This window comes from Polistes dominula, unplaced genomic scaffold, assembly GCF_049000335.1.
Source record: "Polistes dominula isolate Pdom_NZ unplaced genomic scaffold, Pdom_raw_medaka contig_22, whole genome shotgun sequence".
Classification (NCBI taxonomy): Eukaryota; Metazoa; Arthropoda; class Insecta; order Hymenoptera; family Vespidae; genus Polistes; species Polistes dominula.
Window position 1 is genome coordinate 2,723,944 of NW_028300966.1, and position 21,218 is coordinate 2,745,161.

At 28.4% G+C, this 21,218-nt stretch overlaps 1 protein-coding gene across 3 annotated transcripts in view; it reads left to right on the top strand.

Moving 5' to 3' along the window:
• Positions 1–21,218, top strand: part of olf413 (DBH like monooxygenase olf413) — a 214,353-nt gene that overhangs the window by 101,508 nt on the left and 91,627 nt on the right. For all 3 annotated transcript variants that reach the window (XM_089172891.1, XM_089172890.1, XM_089172892.1), the window contains one exon: positions 17,696–18,024. In XM_089172891.1, the coding sequence (XP_089029017.1) occupies positions 17,776–18,024 (249 nt within the window). In that variant the 5' untranslated portion in view covers positions 17,696–17,775. The remainder of the gene's footprint in view (positions 1–17,695; positions 18,025–21,218) is intronic.

Sequence of the window (21,218 nt, forward strand, 5' to 3'; positions counted from 1 at the left end):
ACAGTTAGGTTTCTTATGCGGCAATTAAGCTAATGTCGCTTTTGGCAATTACTTGGTTACTATTATTACTCTTTGCTGCTACTCTCTTTGTTTTTTTCCCGTTTTGTTCTCTTTGCATTTCTCTCTCTTTCTCTGTAGCATCTCTTTTAGAACTTTATCTCGAATAACGTGTGTTTATTGCATACTGCGATAACGAGCCCAAGGCAAACTTTCAATAGCATTTAATTCGAAATAATTATGGTAGCTTTTTTACAGCTAATGTCGCATTATAATTGTCATTTTTTTTTTTTTACAATCGTATACACATTTAACATATGTATGTGACATAATCAGTTTTTTTTCAATAGGAAAAAGATAATAGTCAAAAATTAAACGATTATTTGCTACCTGTTATATGACACTTAAAAAGTGTTATATCTTTATTTTAGTTAATATTAATTAATTTAAAAAAAATAACATTTTCTTATGTAATACAAAATATATTTGATATAAAAACTTTGTATTATTTATATTTGATATTTGATATAATTATACAACATTTTGTAATTTTTTTTTTTTCATTTAAATAGTCAATCTACATATTTTATTCTTACAAGAGTAAAAAAAAGTACTAATAAATGCAAATATGAATTAAAAGTTGAATTTAAATTAACCCTTAGAGTGCTATGGACGCATATGTGTGTTTGGTAAAAATAACCAGAGTGGTCTATCGACGCATATACGTATTTGTTAATATTAATGTAAAATAATGTAATGTTTATATTAATTAATTAAATAATATTCTCAGAAAGAAAAACTTTAATTATTATATATAATTTATTATTAGAGAAATTGGTTAATAATAAATTATTCCGTTCTAACAATACATTTTAGTTAAAAGTATTCAGCACTCAAAGGATTAATAATAATTTCTTTACGTTTGTTGGGAGGTGGGTAGGGGGAAAGATAGTGTTGGATTTATACAGTAATAACCGTGTTATCTATGTATTCAATGATATTATCACTTTACCATATTGAATATACCGGAAACACACCATGAATAACGTGCGAATGAGAATACTCTCTCTCGTCACGCAAATCGCGTTAAATCGTTTTGAAATCGCATTATCGAGAGTTTGTGTAGTAGAGAAAGTGTAGTAGGAGTTGTCGAATGATTAAATGATAAGAAACGATAGTTATTTATCGGTTTGAAATACCACACACTGCTTTCAGTAAAATATATATCTACCTGACCCACACCTTCCTCTTCAATCATCATTCTCACACACGATAGAAGTTAAACTCGTTTTATCACCGTGGAAAATAATTAATTTGATTCGTTAAATAATTTCAATTGTTTATTTTATTAAAATGAAAATATTCAACTAAAAGTCATCGTTGAATTGTAAGGAACGTTAAAAGAACTTTATTATCGTTTAAAACAATTTCAAATGTTTAATTGAGTATATTAAAATATTTAATATACTTTAAATGATTAATAATTAATACAAATAAATTTATATTATAGTTTAAATAAATAACAGTTTAATATATATATATATATAAATGTTATAAAATTTTATCAATTGGTTTAAAAAAATTTTATTTCAAAAAATTAAAAATTGAAACTTGAAAAGGAAACCGATCAACAAAAAAGATGGAAATTACAAAAAATCTTTTTATTATTTTAATTAATTTCTTTGTTCAAATGTTTGTTCACATATTGGTGGTTTTTTATTTCGTTGACAGATTACTTTAATTTAATTATCGGTTAGATATATAGAATATCGATTATACGAAGCCACATTTGACGATTCAACGATAGTCTTCCGATTGGAATACGATGATTAGAATCCTAGGGTGTTAGGGAGAATATAAGGTTGGGATAGGGTGAAATTGAAAAATATAGAGGGTAAAGGAAGTCCGCAAAACGAATTGCTACAATTAAATGCGCGATTATCCGCCACAAAATCCACATTCTCTTTTCTTTCTTTTTTCCCTTCCCCTTTTTTCTTTTCCCTTTTATATCCCTTCCAGCTATTTCTCCTTAATTTAATTTGCCCCACGGTGTGTGTCGATCGAAAAATAAAACAAAAAAAAAGGGAGAAAGAGAAATAAAGAGAGAAGAATAGTACGAGTTTTCAAGAGACGTTCTCATTATTAAATGTATATGTGTATAATGTGTGTATTTTATTGAAAAATAAGAATATTATAAATAATGTAAATTATTTTATATTACATTTATTTATATAGATTTTATTTCAATAATTTTATGTTTGATATTTTTATGTTTAAATTATAAATTAATTATGTCAAGCTTAAAAATATTTAAAATATTATATTAGATTTATTTATTAAAATATTAAAAATATATTAATTTATTAATATAATAAATATATAAATATGTTATATATATTTATTTCTATATAAAATATTATATTATATTTATTTTATATTTATATTTTATTTATTTTATTTACATATATTTTATTCAAATTTTATTTATACAATTTATATATATATATATTTTATTTATATAAAATATTATATTATATTTATATAATATATCTATATTTTATTTACCTTATTTATATATTTTATTTATAATATATTCAATTTCTTTTTTCAAATAAAAATCTTACACTAAGATAATCACAATTCAATTTATATCTTCTCATTAAAAAAAAAAATAAAAATAATAAACTATATATATATATATATATATATATATATATATATATATCGTTAATCAACATATACATTTGCTTGTATTACAATACGCACATTAACGAGTATTCCTCGTTACGGTTTGTAAAAAAAAAGATAGTAGATTCAGTTAGATACAGGATCTCTGGTGCGGTGTTTGAACCATGGAAAAGGATTTCTCGTCGGAAAGGAGTAGAATCAGAGTTTCGAAGTCGACCGACAAAAGAATAACATATTTCTTGTCCATTGTCTTGGAGAAGTCCTCGTCGTCGTCGTCTTCTTCTTCTTCTTCTTACACAAACCAAGCCAAACCATGGGACGAAGTGGTATCTCTCTTTCTCTCACAGTTTTAAAACATCCTACGTACGAGTCTATCGGCGACACATCGCTGACGATAAATCGTATGCGATATGTTTCTCCCTCTACTTTTATTTCTCTCTCTCTCTCTCTTTCTCTCTCTTGCTCTTTATTTTCTTTTTTCTGTCTTTCTTTCTCTGGTTCTTTGCAAAGTCGCGAAGGGAGAGTTCGTTGTCAACGGTGAAAGAAAAAGGGACTCGTGTGACTTTACGAAAGGACTTCCGTTCTCGCAGGTGCAGGAAAGACGCACCGCATCGTTGCTCGTATAAAAAAAAAAAAGAAAAGAAGAGCAAACGAGAATGAAAGAGAGAAAGAGAGAAAGAAAGAGAGATAGAAAGATCATTGCAACGTTCGTTCATTGCAAACGTTCGGGTAGACAAAGGGATCGAGAATGAAACACGCATAATATAAGAACCCCGTCACGCATTATGCACGAAACGTTCGACCAATCGGATAACCCTATTCGTTTCTTTGAAATTAGAAAAAGTCTATGGAGAAAGGGTTGGAGAATTCTTATAGGGAAACGGGCGTGGTTTTTGTTAATTTTTTCATCGAAGCGTAACTAGGGGAGGGTGAAGTTGTAATATTTATAATAATATTTTATTATTGGGATGGGAAACAGATTGATGGGTAAAATAGGTTGTGTTATTAGATTTTTATGAATGCTAAAGATTAGATTTATTTTTATTAGATTTTAATATTTAACGTAGCGAGATTTAATATACATTAAATATATACTTTTATATATTGTAAGGGGGTTTATAAAACATATGTTTTCATATGGAATGTGATTTTAATTAATTGGATCTATTGATGAATATACTTTATTTTATTTAGAGATATAATATTTATTTTATTTATATTTTATTATTATATTTATAATAAATATTTATTTTTATAATATAATGTTATTTATATTAACAATAATAATTTAATAATATTTATTTTATTTTTATTTTATTATATTTTTATAATATTTATTTTTATATTAATTTTCTTTGATATAAAATAAAATATTATATAATTAATATAATTTATGTTAATTTTTGTAATATTTATTTTTACAATATAATGTTATTTATTTTATTAATATTTATTCTAATAATACTAATTTAACAATATTCATTTTACCAATAAAACATTATTTTTATTTAACTATATTTATTTTATTTTATATTTATTTTTAGAATCATATTTCAAATAATACATATATTTTATACGTTTTCATCGAATTTGTTTTACAAATTAGAGTATTCTAACAAATTAAAAGCTCACATTTTTAAAAATTGCAGAACACGGTAGTGCTACGTTTAATATAAACACACATACATAGATATTTAATATTTAACCATAATAACAATGTAAAATAAAATCGAGATAAAATCTTGAATATCTGATCGAAACATATCGAATCGTTTTCATCATCATAGTCATCCACTCGTCTACCTTCCAACATATATAACTGTGTTCACAGCATCCGTTGTGCGTTAGCCCTTTTAAAGGGATAACGCGTTCGGAGACTTATCTCATAATATATTTACGGTTACGTTACTACGGTCATATATTTTATCCCCAGACATACGGGGGAACCTTCTTATCCTGCCACCCGTTTCTTCTCCACCCCCTTTACACACGCTATCCCAAGCCCACCCCCGAATGTATTATGCATTCCGTACGCGTTGTATTCTTGCATGCTCGCACGATCCATGCCCCGCCTTGTATAATATTTTTGACCTCGATCTATCGGCTTCATTTTGTAGATGTTGCATATCTTACATATTATTGCTATAGTATTTTTTATTTTTTTATTATTACATATTTTTCATTTTTTTTTTTTTTTTTATTGAAACCTATTTGAATTTCATCCTGTAATAAAAAAAAAAATTGTTTCTTTATTAAATTATTATTTTTATTATTATTATTTAGATTGATATTATAATTATATATTAATAAAATAATAATAAAATTATGTATTACTATTATTGGTATTATTTATTAAATTATATTATTATTATTAATATATTATTTTTGCATTAAGTTTTTTTTTTATATTATGTTATATCTTTTATTAATAAGAAAACAAAATAAATCAACTTACCATTAGTGTAATTTAAAAAAGAAAATGAAATTTCTCCCTAACACTGGTCCCTTGTTTATTTTCTAATAAAATTTTCTTAGTTGAGAAGGGTTAAAGGGTTAAGAAAGTCTACTTACATTAGATGGAGGATATTTTTCTTTTCGCATGATTCTCGTAGAATCTACGATTATTACTTTCTCATTTGTGATCCTAAGAATGTTCACAAGAGATATATAATTTCATTTACGAGAATAATGTTAACGCGGTAGACGATTATGGGAATTGAAAGGGTCATTGAGAAGATGAGAAGGGGTGGCAGGAGTAGAAATGCTTTTGAAAAGCGACGTTAATTGGAGACAGTCAGGATCGATGATCCTTTCTTCTTACCCTTTTTTCTTTTCTTGTTCTTGATTTTCTTTCTTTATATTTCTTTTTCTTCAACTAATTGGGGGCGGCAAGTGTTGCAGCAATTAAAGAGGGAATGTGAAAGGGTGGAAGAATAGTTGCGTGTGCCACGTGTATTTTCTTTCAAGGGATAAGATTTGAAGGAAACTTTCGTGGATTTGAGAAAATAATAATGCGTTAAGAAGGGGTAGGTTAAGAAGGGAAACTCGCAAGTGTCAAAATTCCACCCTTCTCTTCTTCGAATGATCGATCATTCGAATTAACTGGGTGCATTTCATTTTTCTTACTTCCCTTGTAATATTTGTTATTTTGATGAAAATAATTCGAGCATAAAGACCTATCATCTCTATGATAAAGTATATTATTTATTATATCAAATAATAAGAAGAAAATAATAATCTATTCTATTTAAATATTAAATATGATTAATAATATATATATATATAAATATAGTTATAAATTATAAATAAATATATATTTATATATTAATTTAATTCTAATATATAATATAAACTATATATTAATTTATTATATTAATATTAATTTATTAATATATATTTATATAATTATTTTAATAATTAATATTATATATTATATTCTAAATATTAGAAAACTTTTATAACCATTGCAATATATAATTAATTAATATCTAATTGCAACCAAATTTCTATAATATTTTATTATATAATTATTATATAATATTATATAATAATTTATTATATATTATATAATTTTATTATATAATATCTATAATATTTATTAACATATATATATATATATGTTAAAATTAATATTATTATTCAATACCTAAATATAAATTCAAGGTGATATTTTATCATGAAACGTGGTATATATCCTAAAGCAATGTGAGTTTCTTGTTACTTTTGATTTTTTTTTGGTCTCATTTTTTCTTTTTTTTTTTCTTGTCTTTTCCTCGCCTCATCTCGCTCTCGTTTTCCACCCACGAACAACAACAACAACCTTGCGCTTTCGCCTAAGCTACTTTTAACTTCCGAAGTTTGTCCGTTCTTTCGCGAGAAACAGTGGCACGTTGTCTTTCTTGTTTCTTGTTTCTTTTTCTTCATTCCCCTACTCTCTTCTTTTACTCCTTTCGAGCATCTTTTGTCAGCAACTTTACACTCACTGCATTATGAATACCACGATTCTGTATAAAAACTTATTCAGCTTAGTCATTTTTTGTTGTTTTTTTTTTTTAAATGTAAAACCATAAGAAGGAAAGTAGGTCAAAAGGTTTAGGTTCGTTTTGCACGTTGATTGTTAATCATTTTATCGATTCATTCTTCCATACAATTTCCTTTTTTTCTTTTTTACACTTCTTCTTCTTCTTATTTTTATTTTAAAATATAATAATAATTCTTTTTCTTATCGATCACATAAATAAAAATTGTATCTTATATTAAATTAATTAAGCTCGTTAATGTTCAAAGAAATGATAGGAAACGAATGAAATATATCGTTCAATCTTTATAGTTATTTTTTATACTTGTCAATCAATTACTTGCTAGTAAACTTTATTAATGAAATAAAAAAATAAATAGGTTTGATAAAACGTTTCTTTTTTTTTTTTTTTTTAAATAAGAAATGACATTTTCTTCATTTCATATTACACTTTATTACTTTTTTATTTCCTCCTGCTTAAAATAATTCCTTTTACCTTGGTCGTTCTTGAATATTTAATTTCTTACTTTATTTTTTTCTTTTATCTCATATACATCTATACAATTATTATTCTATTAATATCACAAGTAAACATATATATTATAATATATAATACCTAATGAATATAACATCAACGTTTAATCCAGATAATATTTCTTTACCGATTAAGTCGTTTCTCGTTAAACTACAGACTCCTAGGGAATTAACAAATAAATACGAAGAACAGAGAGAAACTAATGAAAATGTGTGTATGAAGAAAAAAAAGAAAAATAGGGAGAGAGATAGAGAGAAAAGAAAAATCAACAAATAATATATTCATAGAGAGAGAAAGAGAGAGAGAGAGAGAGGATATCGTGAAAGGCAGGGGTCATAACCCCTAAGTTCTCGTTTGATAGTGAGTGCCGTGTGGTATAGCAATTAGCTTTTCTGTAGCGTACTAAATTGTCGTGACAATCGTAGCAGTATTATCTCTCTTATTTGTAGTTTATACTACTATTATTATTATTATTATTATTATTATTATTATTATTATTATTATTATTATTATTATTAATATTATTATTATTACTAGTTCTATCACAACTAACGTACTGAGCAAAACGATCACTCGAACACCTTTCTTTGCTTTATAATTTAATTTTTTTGTTATTTTTTTTTTTTTTTTTTTGTAAGTTCCTTCGCATGACAACTGTTCAACGATACGATACCAATGATTACTATATAAAATGTATGAATTATATATAATATTATATACATATATATATACTAGAAAAAAAAAAACAAAGTAAATTATTTAGAACTTTCTTATCTCGTTGATGTGATCGTCACGCGTTGTTCTTGTTAAAAAAAAAAAAAAAAAAGAAAAAAAATTGTAATAACCGTGTATGCATTTTTATTGCAATAGAAACACCAAAAACGATTCCTTTCGTGTCGTAAAACAAAATAATTGATTAGAATGTGACTCGTAACGCTTGAAATAATCGAATGATCCACGAAAAATTTTAACTGCAAAATCGCTAATATTTTGTACTTTTTTTTATATTCTTTTTTTTTTTTTTTGACGTAATTTTTACGAGTACCTTTGTCAAAAAAAGAAAAAAAAATAGAGAGAGAGGAGCAAAAAAATGATAAAATTGAAGAAGAGGGTGGGGGGTATGGAGGAATGTAAATCACGCTCGATTTACGGAACGCATGGGTGATCTTTTTTATGTTTTATTCAATAGGCGAACGGAAGCATTAATTGCGAACCGTGCCATATTTCTTCCTATATATAGTTTTTTTCTTTTTTTTTTTTGTTGTTGATTTTTTTTCCTATTTTTTATCTTTTCTTCCTATTTTTTTCCTGTATTTTAACGCTTCGAACGTATCGTCGTAAACACCGATATCGTTTCGTTCTATTCCGTACTATTCGTACTATTCATTAGTATGTGTACGTACGTTTCTATTCGTACGTTCGTACGCATATTTTCAGCTTCGATTTTTCTATTGGAAGTTGATTGTCGTAATTTGACATACCAGGATATTTTAAAGAGTTTGAAATAACACACAAGTCGTTTTTTCTCTCTCTCTTTCTCTGTTTGATTTTGTTTTTTAGTTTAACGCACGACACACGTAAAGTAAGTATGTACTTGTAGGGAATATGTAGGGTACAACTGAACCTTCTCGTTTGTTCGTTCATACGTTTGTTCGTTGCTGCTGCTGCTGCTTTCCTAGTACATATTTCGTATTTGAGAACGTACTGCGCGACTCGGTGTATAATTTATTATACCTAACGATGTTAGTCGTTCTAACTCAAAACTCGTAACGATATTCTGCACGATAGAAAGGAAAGGAGAAAGATTGAGAGAGAATGAGAGTAAGTGAGAGAGAGAGAAAGAAGAGTAGAAGCTAATTGTAAGTCTGAAAATGGAATATAAGTTCGCCCGACGTTCAACGAGATAGTAATTTGTCTCTTTTTTTTTATAAAATTCCAAGGATAGATTAAAATTATTAATTGGAAAAACATAATTGATGATTTTTTCGAGTATAATTATTTACTATAATATATATTATAGTATATAATATGTAATATATAATATTTTATTTATATAATATAGTATAGTATATAATTATATTGTATATTATTATTTATTAGTATTAATTATTATATAATTATAATTATAATATAGTAAATAATATTTATATAATATATTATAGTCTATAATTATATAGTATATTATTATTTATTAGTATTAATTATTGTATAATTATAATTATATTACTAAACACATATTAAAATATAAGATAAATAAGAAATTAATAAATATGAGATAAATAAAAAATAGAAGAACAAAATCATAATTATAAATATTACAATACAAAGAATGTTCATTACAATTTAATACGTATTTTTAATGATTATATTACAATAAACATTATCAATGTTAATAAGATTAATATTTTACATGGGTTATTTATAAATGGGTTTATAAAACTATTAATTATAAACTATGAATTATAGGTTTCGTTAACCTTAACAACGTTGGCACGCCTCTAAACGTTTAGAAACTTGCCTCTCGGTGGATAGTAACGTAATTTGGGTCGTGTTTCAAACTGTCCTCGCACGATATTCGACGATTTTACGGGAACGTTAATTGATGTGACCGAATACGAGAGACTCTGCGGATTACCCATCCTTGCGGATTATGTTATTCATTTTTTTTCTTCATCTACTTCTACTCTTCTAAACTTTTTTTGTCTTGTCTCTCTTTCTTCTTCTTCTTCTTCTTCTTCTTATTTCTGATTTTTTTGATGTTGTTTCTGTACTCATTTTCTTCGACGAAGTAAGGAAAACCTTCGTCGGGTGTCACGATGATGGATTATAACCAGATATTAAAAACCTCGATAAGTGTTCTCTCGTAATATTATAGTACGTTGACCCTGTTTTTTTTTTTATTAAACATTTTTTTCAATTTTTTTGTTTCCCCTATACTTTCGACCAAACCAATGTAATTTAAATTTATCTTTAACTTTTTCTAATTTTTTTTTTTTGTATTTAATCTTGTTACTTATAAAATACAAGATAATTTAATAATACATTTTGTATACGTAAGATTGAAATTTTTTTAATCATTTTTATTGATAATATTATTCTTATAATACTGAAAAATTTTATTTATTTATGTATGGAACGCGCGATATTTACCTAAACCACTTATAACTTACCAATGAAAGAATCATCAATATAAAAAACCTGACTACCGATAAGGGTTAATAATTAAACATTCAAATTAACCCTTTTGCGTTAAAGAAGAAAAATTTAAATATTTGAATTTTTGTCAGGATTTTAAAGTCAAGGGTCTGCTGCTATGCTTTGTAGTGCCACGACGTTATCTTCGATGTCATCCACAGAAATTACATTTCAACCTAAACCCTCTACCACCTCCACCTTCTCCTCCCATTCCTATTCTTTTCCCTCTTCGTCCTATAGCACCCTTTTGTTCTTTCTTTTTCCCCCCTTTTTTCTACAAGGGACACGTGTATGTACGTGTGTGTGTGTGTGTGAAATTCGTCGAAAGCTTTATATATTATTATACTTACGTGTTAGGCATATAACTGCTCTAACAGTAGTCGTCTCCTTCATGTTGGTGACGTAAGTTTTGCGTGCTTAATTAGTTAACCGTTTCATCGTGATCACGATAACGATACATATACAAAGTATGGTTGAAGATCGTCGTGTGTATAATTCGTAATAGAAATACGACTTTTAATTACCGAACCCCTCGAATCAGAATCGTAGGTAAATTAATTGGAAATATTTTGCTGGTTTTTATTTAGTGATTTAATAAGTGAATGAAGAATTGTAGAAAAAAAATATATATATATATATTTAAATAATAATACTCGATTCTTCGTCATAAGAGAAAACTCTATAAATATATATATATATATATATATATATATATATATATATATATATATATATATATATATATATATATATTTATTTATTTATTTAAAAAAAGAGAAATTTTAAAATTTGTCCAAGTATATTTAATTGAAAAGTATGCTGGAGAAACGTAGGTAGTGGAAGACAAGCTGAAAAAATAATGAGAGTAAAATAGAAAGCAAGTTGGAAAGCAAGGTAGGAGAAAGAAAAGATTTTTCTCTACTTTTGTGTGTTAAATTTTCGAAGGGCAGAGAAAAATTAAAAAAAACGGGGGTTGGGAGGGAGGGAGGGAGGCACTGGCAGGCAGGCAGGCAGGCAGGCAGAGAAAGGAAATCAAGAGAGAGATCCACGAAAATGAAAATTTATGTGAAATTCCCATGGTCGAGCTAACTTGCAGTCCCGTACATACTATAATACATGCATACATATATACATACATACATGTATGCATACATACGGTTTTTGCGTTATGTATCGCATCATGCGCGAGCGAATCCGAATTTTGCTTTTGACATTCGTCGTCGCTTTCCCAGAACCAACCAACGGCGGTCTTTAATTTAGTTTATATTTTAATTGCTTTTAACGTCGACATTACCGCGTTTACCAAGAATGTAATATAAGAAGAGAAAAAAAATGAAAAAGAAGAATACAAAAAGAAATGTAAAAAAATAAAAATAAAAAAAAGAAGAAGAAATTACGTTCCCTAATTAAAGACAAATTTTGTCGCAGCAGGTAAAAAATAAATGGACTCGTATATAATTTTATGTATCAAATATCATAACTATTATTATTATAATTACTGTTATTATTATTAGTAGTAGTAATATAAGAAACAAAAAAAGAAGCCCACAAAAAAAATTTACGTTTCCTAATTAAAGACAAATTAATATATTATATAAAATTTTACATTATTATATAATTATATATTTTAATAATATAATATATATATATATATAACATTAATTATTATATTAATTTTTATATTACATATATAAATTGTAAACGCACACATAATTATAAAAAATTATTATTATAATTGTTATTATGTTCGAATAGGTTGAAATAAATTTTCTCTTTTAACGTTGGTGGTGGGAGGGGGGCACGTTTGGTTTACGATAACATTTGAATTACTAATATCTCACATTTATATTACCGTTTATTATTGCCGCATTGCGTCTGTATTGCGCATAGAACGCAATGCGAACGATCTAATCGCTCGTCGCGAATGCATTCTAACCGAGGTCGGCTAACAAATATCAAATGCCATAGAAATACCAAATGGGTGGTGCGATAAGTTACGCCTGTACGTGATAGTGTCAATGACACCTACGATAAAAGCAAATAGTTTTCGTTGGATTATACCATAAGTATGAATACAATCGTTTAAATAATCGATCCACATGAAATGCTCATATTCTAACGATTAGTTTACCTGGTCAGTGTTTTGAAAATAAAAAAAAAAGACAAAATTTTTTATCTCTCCTTTTATTCTCTTTTTTTCTTTTTACTTTTTTTTCCTCCAAATTGTTAAACGATAGGCATCATCAAAAAATCATTTCTCTCGTAAATCTATATTTGAAAAAAAATACCTTTTTTTTCTTTTCTTTTTTCAATAGATAACACACCATCGAAGCGCATTCGTACGAGAAGATAAAATGAAAAAAAAAAAAGCAGAGAAAATCATAAATAAAGAAAAGAAGAAAAAAAAAAAAAAAATATATATATATATATATATATATATATATATATATATATATATATATATAAATGATAGATTGTAACTCATTCGTTTAAACGAAATTTGGGCTTTCGAGTTGGCCAAAATATCTATGTATCGAATAAAACGAAAATAAAACGAAAAAAAAAAAGGAGAAAAAAAAATACTCAAACACACACCTCGACTAATCACCGTTCACCTCTCACTCCATATATACATATATATATATATCGAAAACTTCGTTCTAGCGAACGTCAACTTCTCCCTTTTCCAACCCCTTCTCCCTCCCCCCTACCAGTTGCGAATAGCATGCGAGCGTGAAACTACGAAAACGTATATACCATTTCGATTTCGGACGTTTTACCGAACACGCCCGTCGATTTATTTAACCCGGCAAGCACTAGAGGCTTTTGTATGAGTAAGAGTGAGAAAGAACGAAATAGAAAGAGAGAAAGAGAGAGAGAGAGAGAGAGAAATAGTAAGAGAAGTTGGGTTGTGGAAAAGTGGGAGGACAGGTGAAGTGAGGTGAGGTGAAGTGAGGCGAGACGAGACGAGGCGTCGCGTTTTCTACAAAAGGGAGTGGAAAATTGAGAGAACGATAGAAAGAGAAGAGAAAGAGAGAAATAGAGAGAGAGGGACTATGCAATAGGCATAAAAAGAGAGAGAGAGAGTCTCTAACCACTCGCACAGAGTGTCTACGTGAGTATTGCTAGAGGGTGTGGAATTTTGGTGGAAGTATCGTGAGTAGATGGTGGTGGGAGGTAAAGAAGGGAGGAGGGAGTGTATCAAGGGGGTTGTTGGACGTTTCAGGTTGATGCCACACCGGTACTGGACGCAATTTGAGAGCAATCGACTGAACGACACGCCGCAAATCAAAGCCGCTGCCGAAGCACGGAAACTGCACCCACCACCACCACCTACTTTATAGTAGTAGTAGTAGTAGTAGTAGTAGTAGTCACCTTCGCAATCGTCACATATTCTTCTCATCTTTCTTTCTTTACGATCTATTATTTCATCTATCACCCCCCCCCCCTTCTTTCCTCCTCCGTGTTCTTTTTCAATTTCTGTGCAAGTTTTTATTTTTATGTAGTGGCGGTTATGGTGAGGATGATCTCGAGTATATTTGAAAGCTGCATTGTTGCATTGATGAATGGATGATGCATCATCATCATCATCATCATCATCATCATTGATATTTCCTAACAGAAATACAACACGTCATTCAGACGTGTATTATCACATTGGTATTATATTGTTGTTAATTGAATTGATTGTCTTTATATGAACGTTAAATGTTAGTATATGTGTGAGAAAATGCGTCTGTTAATTACAAAATCATCCTATTGCACGCGTATTGCTTCGAAATAGATTTTAACGGTGAGAATCCATCAAGAAATTACTGTTACGGTTATTTTTTTGATGAATTTTCTAACTAACGTTCTATATATAGTTCAATTAATAACAAAATGGGAAGGAGGAGGATTTTCTTCGATACGCGTAAATCGAGAAAGATTAGACGGGTATTATTTTCTGAAATGTAATTTACACTCGTTGAACGTTCACGATCGAATAAAAACAACAATGGATATAATCTTACCTTGGATAGGAGGAAATGAATGAGATTACAAGAATCATTTTTATAAATTTGTTTCTTTTTTCAATTCATCGCAATATAGTATATATATATACTTTTAACAATTACGATCTATATTCTCATAAAATTATTATTATATTATAACAAATTTGTATTTTACTGATAATACGAGAACGAGCTTATACTTCTGTTGTCAGTTCATCCCCACTCTCCTTCTCTTCACTACGTGCAATCTCTGTCAATAGAATTCGCGAGAGTAGAGGTATAATTACTCGATTTCAATCTAACCCAACTAGGCAAAGGTTAATCGCGAGTACCGTCCAACCAACCAACCAACCGACCAACCGATCGATAGCAGCTTTAAATTGATCTGTTTACGATAAAAGCAGAGAACTATACTACTATTACTACTACAATGTTGGAATAGATTCAACATAGTCAACCCCCAACCAACCAACGACCATACGAAATTCTCCAAACTTGTAGCTACTCGTGATTTTGAAGAGGTCTTTCCTTTCGAACGAACGAACACATGAGTGAGAGAGTGAGAGAATGTGGTGAGAGTGAGAGAGACAGCAGGTTTCTATCTCGTGCAAACGCTTTTAACGCGAGTACGACACTTCTCTACTACACCCTGTACCTACTCAATTTGTACTCGACTCGACTCGTTAAGCGTTTATAACACTCCGTGTCACCATAGTCCATCCCCGCCCCCTCAAAAAAGCTAAGATTTTAATCTACTTTATTTATTAAATTATTTCTTCCCTTTTATATTTTTCACTCTCTCTATCTCTCTCTCTATCTCTCTTTCATCTTTTCAATTTTATTCTTTTTTATGTTTATATACCAGGATGGTAAAATAAAAAGAAATAAAATTGAAAATATGAACTCAAGCTTTTAGAAGTATTCGAAAGTGTAACAATTTAACGAATACCAGAAAGGTTAAAATACATTTGCTTATCAAAATGCGAGATATTTGGAAAAAAAAAATATATATATATATAATCGAGTTATAGAGGAATAAAATACGAGGCTGCAGTAACAGCAGTAGTAACAGCAGCTAACCCGCTGTTTCAGCAACGAAACGTTGACATAACCAATTTTTCTCTTGTAAGAAAGAAAAAAATAATGTTGCCCACAACATACGACTTTTTACATTGGTAAACACACAATTTTTCTATTTTATACGTCTTCTTTTTGTAAAATTCTTAACATATCTTTCATTTAACTATATTCCTTTTCTATTTCGTTTATTGTTTTTATTTTTATAACAAAGAATAAACAAAACAAATAAAAAAGGAACAAATTCGTACTATAAACACGATGGAAAATTTTAAGAGCAGAATCTTTTTTTCACTTTATTTATCTTTTTTTTTTTTTTTTAAATAAGAGATCAAACTAACTGGAACACATTTAATGTCTTCGTTTATAGTCTGATGAAACAAGCTCGTTGACCCTGTTTAAACAATATGCGCTTCTGTGCTTGTCTCATATACTCATCCGATTGGTAAAAATGCAAATTACATGGTTTTATCGTAGTTTCTTATTCTGTCTGCTACTATTTCATCCAATCGTCGGTTATAAAGTTACAACCTTTCTTCCTTCATAGGTCTCGTACGTAGACGAACAACCCAGCAGCAGACGGTTTTCCCTTTGTGCATTCACTCGTTTGGAAACTCCATTTTCTGCAGTTTCTTGTCGAACCGATTCTTTGCGTCTACTCTTTTCCTCCTCCTCCTCCTCCTCCTCCTCCCACTCATTTTCATTTTTTATCATTTTTATTCCTTAAACTCCTTTCTTTCTTTTTATTAGATCTCCCTTTTTGTACTCATTCACACTTCCATGCAATGTTCTAATTCTTGACAGAAACATGGTCAACATCTTCATATATATATATCTTACTCTTATTTCATTCAATCTTCTCAATAAACGGAGAAAAAGGGTTAATATGACTTCATAAAGAAACGAGTAGAATAACCAGATAATTAATACACGTGGTGGTATGTTCATGAATACAAATGAGAGATAAATAAATCCATTACGATGTTTCTTCTTAACAAGAGTAAATTTTTTTTTTAAACCGTGATCTTAAATCAGTCCTCTTTTACTTTTTTATTATTAATAAGGAGTAGTAAAACGAATTGTAAGAGTATTTTTAAAAAAAATATTTTTAACTCATGACTTGGTTTCTGATGAATGTAGCTCAAATTAAATTTATTTTGTTCTTGCTTCATTTTTATGTAAAATACGTATTGTAATATATATATATGTATAGTATTTCATCGATAATAGTACGGTAAATTATAAATATTATAAATATATTATATAATATAATATTTATATAATAAATATAATATGTAAAACTATAATATATAAAATTTATATATTTAATATATAATATAATATTATTATAATTTATAAAAATTATATATAATTGTATATAATATTTATAATATAAAATATAAAATATTTAATTTTATATATTTAATATACCATATAATTAAAAAATAAAATATAATTATTATATTGTATATAAATTAGATATAATTATAATGTAAATTATAAATATATATTATGCATTATACATACATATTATATGTATTATATATATATGTATGTATTTGTCTATACAATGAGATGCGTCGTAGAAAATAAAATATGAAAAGAAAATGTTGCTTGTGTTCTCTTTGCGCGATCGCGTTAAAAAGTTTTAAGTAGCACAAGCCTGGTGGAGGGGTGGGGGGAGGGGGGGGTTACCGGTGGAGAGTGACTCTCTAGTACCATATTAAACTGTAACACGATATATCATGCTTGAAAGTAAATATCCTGAGGTAGTTCAGAAACAAAAGTTTTATCTTTTACTAAGGTGAAACTTTTACCGTTACATATAATCAAAATTTCAATTCCAATTTTTAGGTTTAGTACACATACAAATGATTTTTATATTTCTAAGGGTAGAAATTTTTCATGATACTATCGATTCAGGGTGGGTGTGGGTGGGGAGATGGGGGATTCGTTTCTATCGACCAAAATTTAACTGTTACGAACAAAAGAGTATGAATAACGACGGAAGTACGGTGGTGTGTGTTACCCCAAAACGCGACGATAACCAAAAAAAAAAAAAAAATAATAACTAAATAAACTGGAATTGAGTTTTTTTGTTTATTTGATTTAAAAACATACCATCGATTTTACATATTTTTTTTTTTAATTCAATAATCTAATGTTAGTTTCATTTTGGTTTTGTTACAGATGCACTGAAGGAAGAGTTCATTCGTCATTTTGTTATAAAGAGAAGTAGAAGAAAGAAAAAAAAAAAAGAAAAAACAAAAATGAAATATTTGACGTTGTCGTTAGTTCTTTTCCACTTGAACACAGTTTTTTGCGTCGAGTGGAAACACAGCGCTATCTTGGACAATAATTTTCTCGTATTGTGGACACCAGGCGACAAGGAAGTTACTTTCGAGATTCAAGTGAAGACCCTTGGTTATGTCGGGCTTGGTTTCAAGAAGGAGGATGGTCGAGAGGGAGCTGACATGGTTATTGGTTGGGTGGACAACAACGGTCAGGTTCATCTACAGGTAAGTACTCTTATCATATCTAAACTTTTCATCATTTACAAATATCGTTAATATCATTGTTTATATCTATATGATAAGATAAATTTCACAGTTTTTTGTATAATCGATTTAAAATAATATTTTTTTTATACAAAAATCAACTAAATTAATATTATATTTGAAATACAAATAAATCCTATATGTTTCTAATTATTTTTGATCCCATAAAAAAAAATCGGGTTTTATATTTATATGATAAATTAAATTTCAATTTCGTATTGTCGATTTAAATTGATATTTTTTTTTACATAAAAATCAATTAAATTAATATTATTTATAAAATACAAATAAATTCTGTTCTTATAATTATTTTTAATCGTATAAAAAAATATCATTTTCATAGAGAAAGAATATTTATTTAAAAAAATTTTAATGTCGTTGCTAACGATGAACTATAATAATTATATATCACGTTCTGACACAAATAAAGAAGCAAATGATCGAAACTCACGGATGATTATTATCATGGAGATTACGCATCCTTGCTCGATTACCACCACTACTACTATCATCACCACCACCTTTGTACAGGGAATATAATCATATAATTATTTCCAAGCTACCGACACGATATATATATACACATATATAGACATATATACACATGATGCATACATACGTTGATATACCTGGTAGTAACACGCACTCGTTTATAATATAATATACAATTGTGTGTGTATACGAAGTGGAGATGAAAATATCCTTTGTGGCATATCAATTTACGCGGGGGTGAAAGAGAAAGAGAATGAGAGAAAGAGATGATGGATAATCATAGTAGTTTTGTAGTTTAAGTAACGGTTCTCTCTTTCTCTTGTTTCGATCGGTTGTATCGATAGTTATAGATCCCAGTATCGAAAGTTGCGGCCTTTCATTAAATCTCGATTCTTCTTTCTTCCACCTCAATTTTAATCTCGATTCAACAAGGCGACATACCTTCTTGATACTTTCTCGATTACCATTTTTCGAAGAAGTAGCACGCTGTTAAAGTAGCTTTGAGAAAAATTATTGTCGATAATCGGTCATCGTTTTCGCACCGAGAGTACATGTATCCTTACTTCCAATCGAGTATTCATGAATTATTCATGCTACTCTTTCACTCTTTTCTTTTTTATTTTTCTCTTTTATCTTTATCTTACAGCAAACCAAGCTCATTATCGGTGAACGTAAGAATAAAATTTTAAGTGTCCTTACTCTCGGGTGTCTTCGATGAATATATATATTGATTGTCTATCGATCGTTACAATGTTGAATCGACGTTATGTTGAATCATGCTCATTTATTATTTTTTAAAGAATATTAATCCATTACTCGCTAATGGGCTTTTTTCTGGACCCATTTTCAAGTTGTATTTTTTTTTTTTTTTTTAATAACTACAACTTCAGAACTAGAACTTTTTTAATACCTACAACTATTGAAAGTTCTAATTATTTTATTTCAAATCAATAATTAATGATATAAAATAATTTGTATATTTAAATAAAAAAAAGAAAAACAATTGTTACAAAATTAATTTTAATTTTTTCACCATCATTATATAATAATTATAATATAATTATAATATCAATATATAATTAATTTAATTTTTTTTGCATTTTCGTTTTATGGTGAGTAATGGGTTAATACTTCATATATTTGTAATTGTAATTTCATGTATTTGTAATTATAATATTTACAATACTATAAAATAACACTTTTATCTCGAATCTTTCGTAAAGATTCGTGTCTTAATGTGTGGTTAGTTTAATCTGAATGAAATAAGAAAGATTATAAAAAAAAGAAAACTTATATAAGAGAATGTTTACTTTTGAAAACGATTAGGCGTGCTGCGATTCGTCATGTATAATGTTTCACGTAGAGATATTTAAATGACTCGTTTTCTATGTTAAGTCATTGACAAAGAAAACAGGAAGGAAGGAGGAGTACTGATGTGTTCTCAGCATTTTGAACGAACAAGAAAAGCAACGGAATATAGTATTTCATTCTTTCTTTTTTTCTCATTCTCTTTCTTTAACTGTCTATCTTGTTATTTTTTTATCAAGCCTTGCACGGTACCACTTTAGCCAACAGCAGCAACAGCAGCATCTTCTTCTTCTTCAACATCGTGCCAAGTATATACGAGACACGTGATATGTTTTCTCTTCCTTTCCCACTTCTCTTCCCTTTTTTTTTCTTTTCTCTCGGACATGTCATAGTTCCATTAATAGAAACCCGTAAAAGTTTAGCTGTCAGCCACACCACCACATATATGCCGAATATATTTTTCAAGACACCAGCCGTGCGAAAAATGTCTTTTTATTTTTCTAGCAAATGCTTTTTCTTTACCTATTTTTTTCTATTTTCACCCCCCACCCATCCAACCATTCCTTTTTTTTTGTTGCTTTAGATCGTTCGCCGCAAATTTTTTTTTTACCTGAGACTTCTTCTCCTTCTTTCTTCTTTTTTTCCTCCTAACTTTTATGAGTCCCACGAGTCGTTCTCATCTTTCGACCTCTTCCGCCAACGCTCGTGAATGTCACGTACGATTTTGCGAATAAAAAAAATGAAGAATGATAATATTAAAAGTAACAGAGAAAGATATTTGTTCCATTTGAACAATCAATCAATGATGCTGTTATTATTATTTATTCCTTAAAAATCGAGTAGAATTTTTGTTGCCTTTTTTTTTTTTACACACTTTGTAACGTCAATCAACATTTTACGCGCTATCGATAATACTAGTTTTTGATCATAATCTTCTTTTCACTAAAATAAGAAACACTCGGTGTATTGTTACAACGTCATTCGCAAAACAAATAAAATCAAAACTGGTCTAACAATAAAACAGAAAAAAAATTAATGATAATACTGGAACAAAACCGTATCTTACCTTGAATGATATACGTCTTCACCGAACTGTCAAATCGTACGACACGGTTATTTATTCCTTGCCTTCATAGATTGGTAGCACTGAACTGCAACAGCCTTGTGGTCTTATTCCGACGCACACATCTTCTTTTTATAATTTCTTATAAAATGGAAAACAGTGAGAGTCTAGTCGAGTACCGGTTGGTCGAAAGAAAAATAAAAAAATAAAATAAAATAAAAGAAAAAGATAAAAATAAAAATAAAAATAAAGATGAAGAAGCGGAAGGGAAAGTCATCGATGCGATATAGGA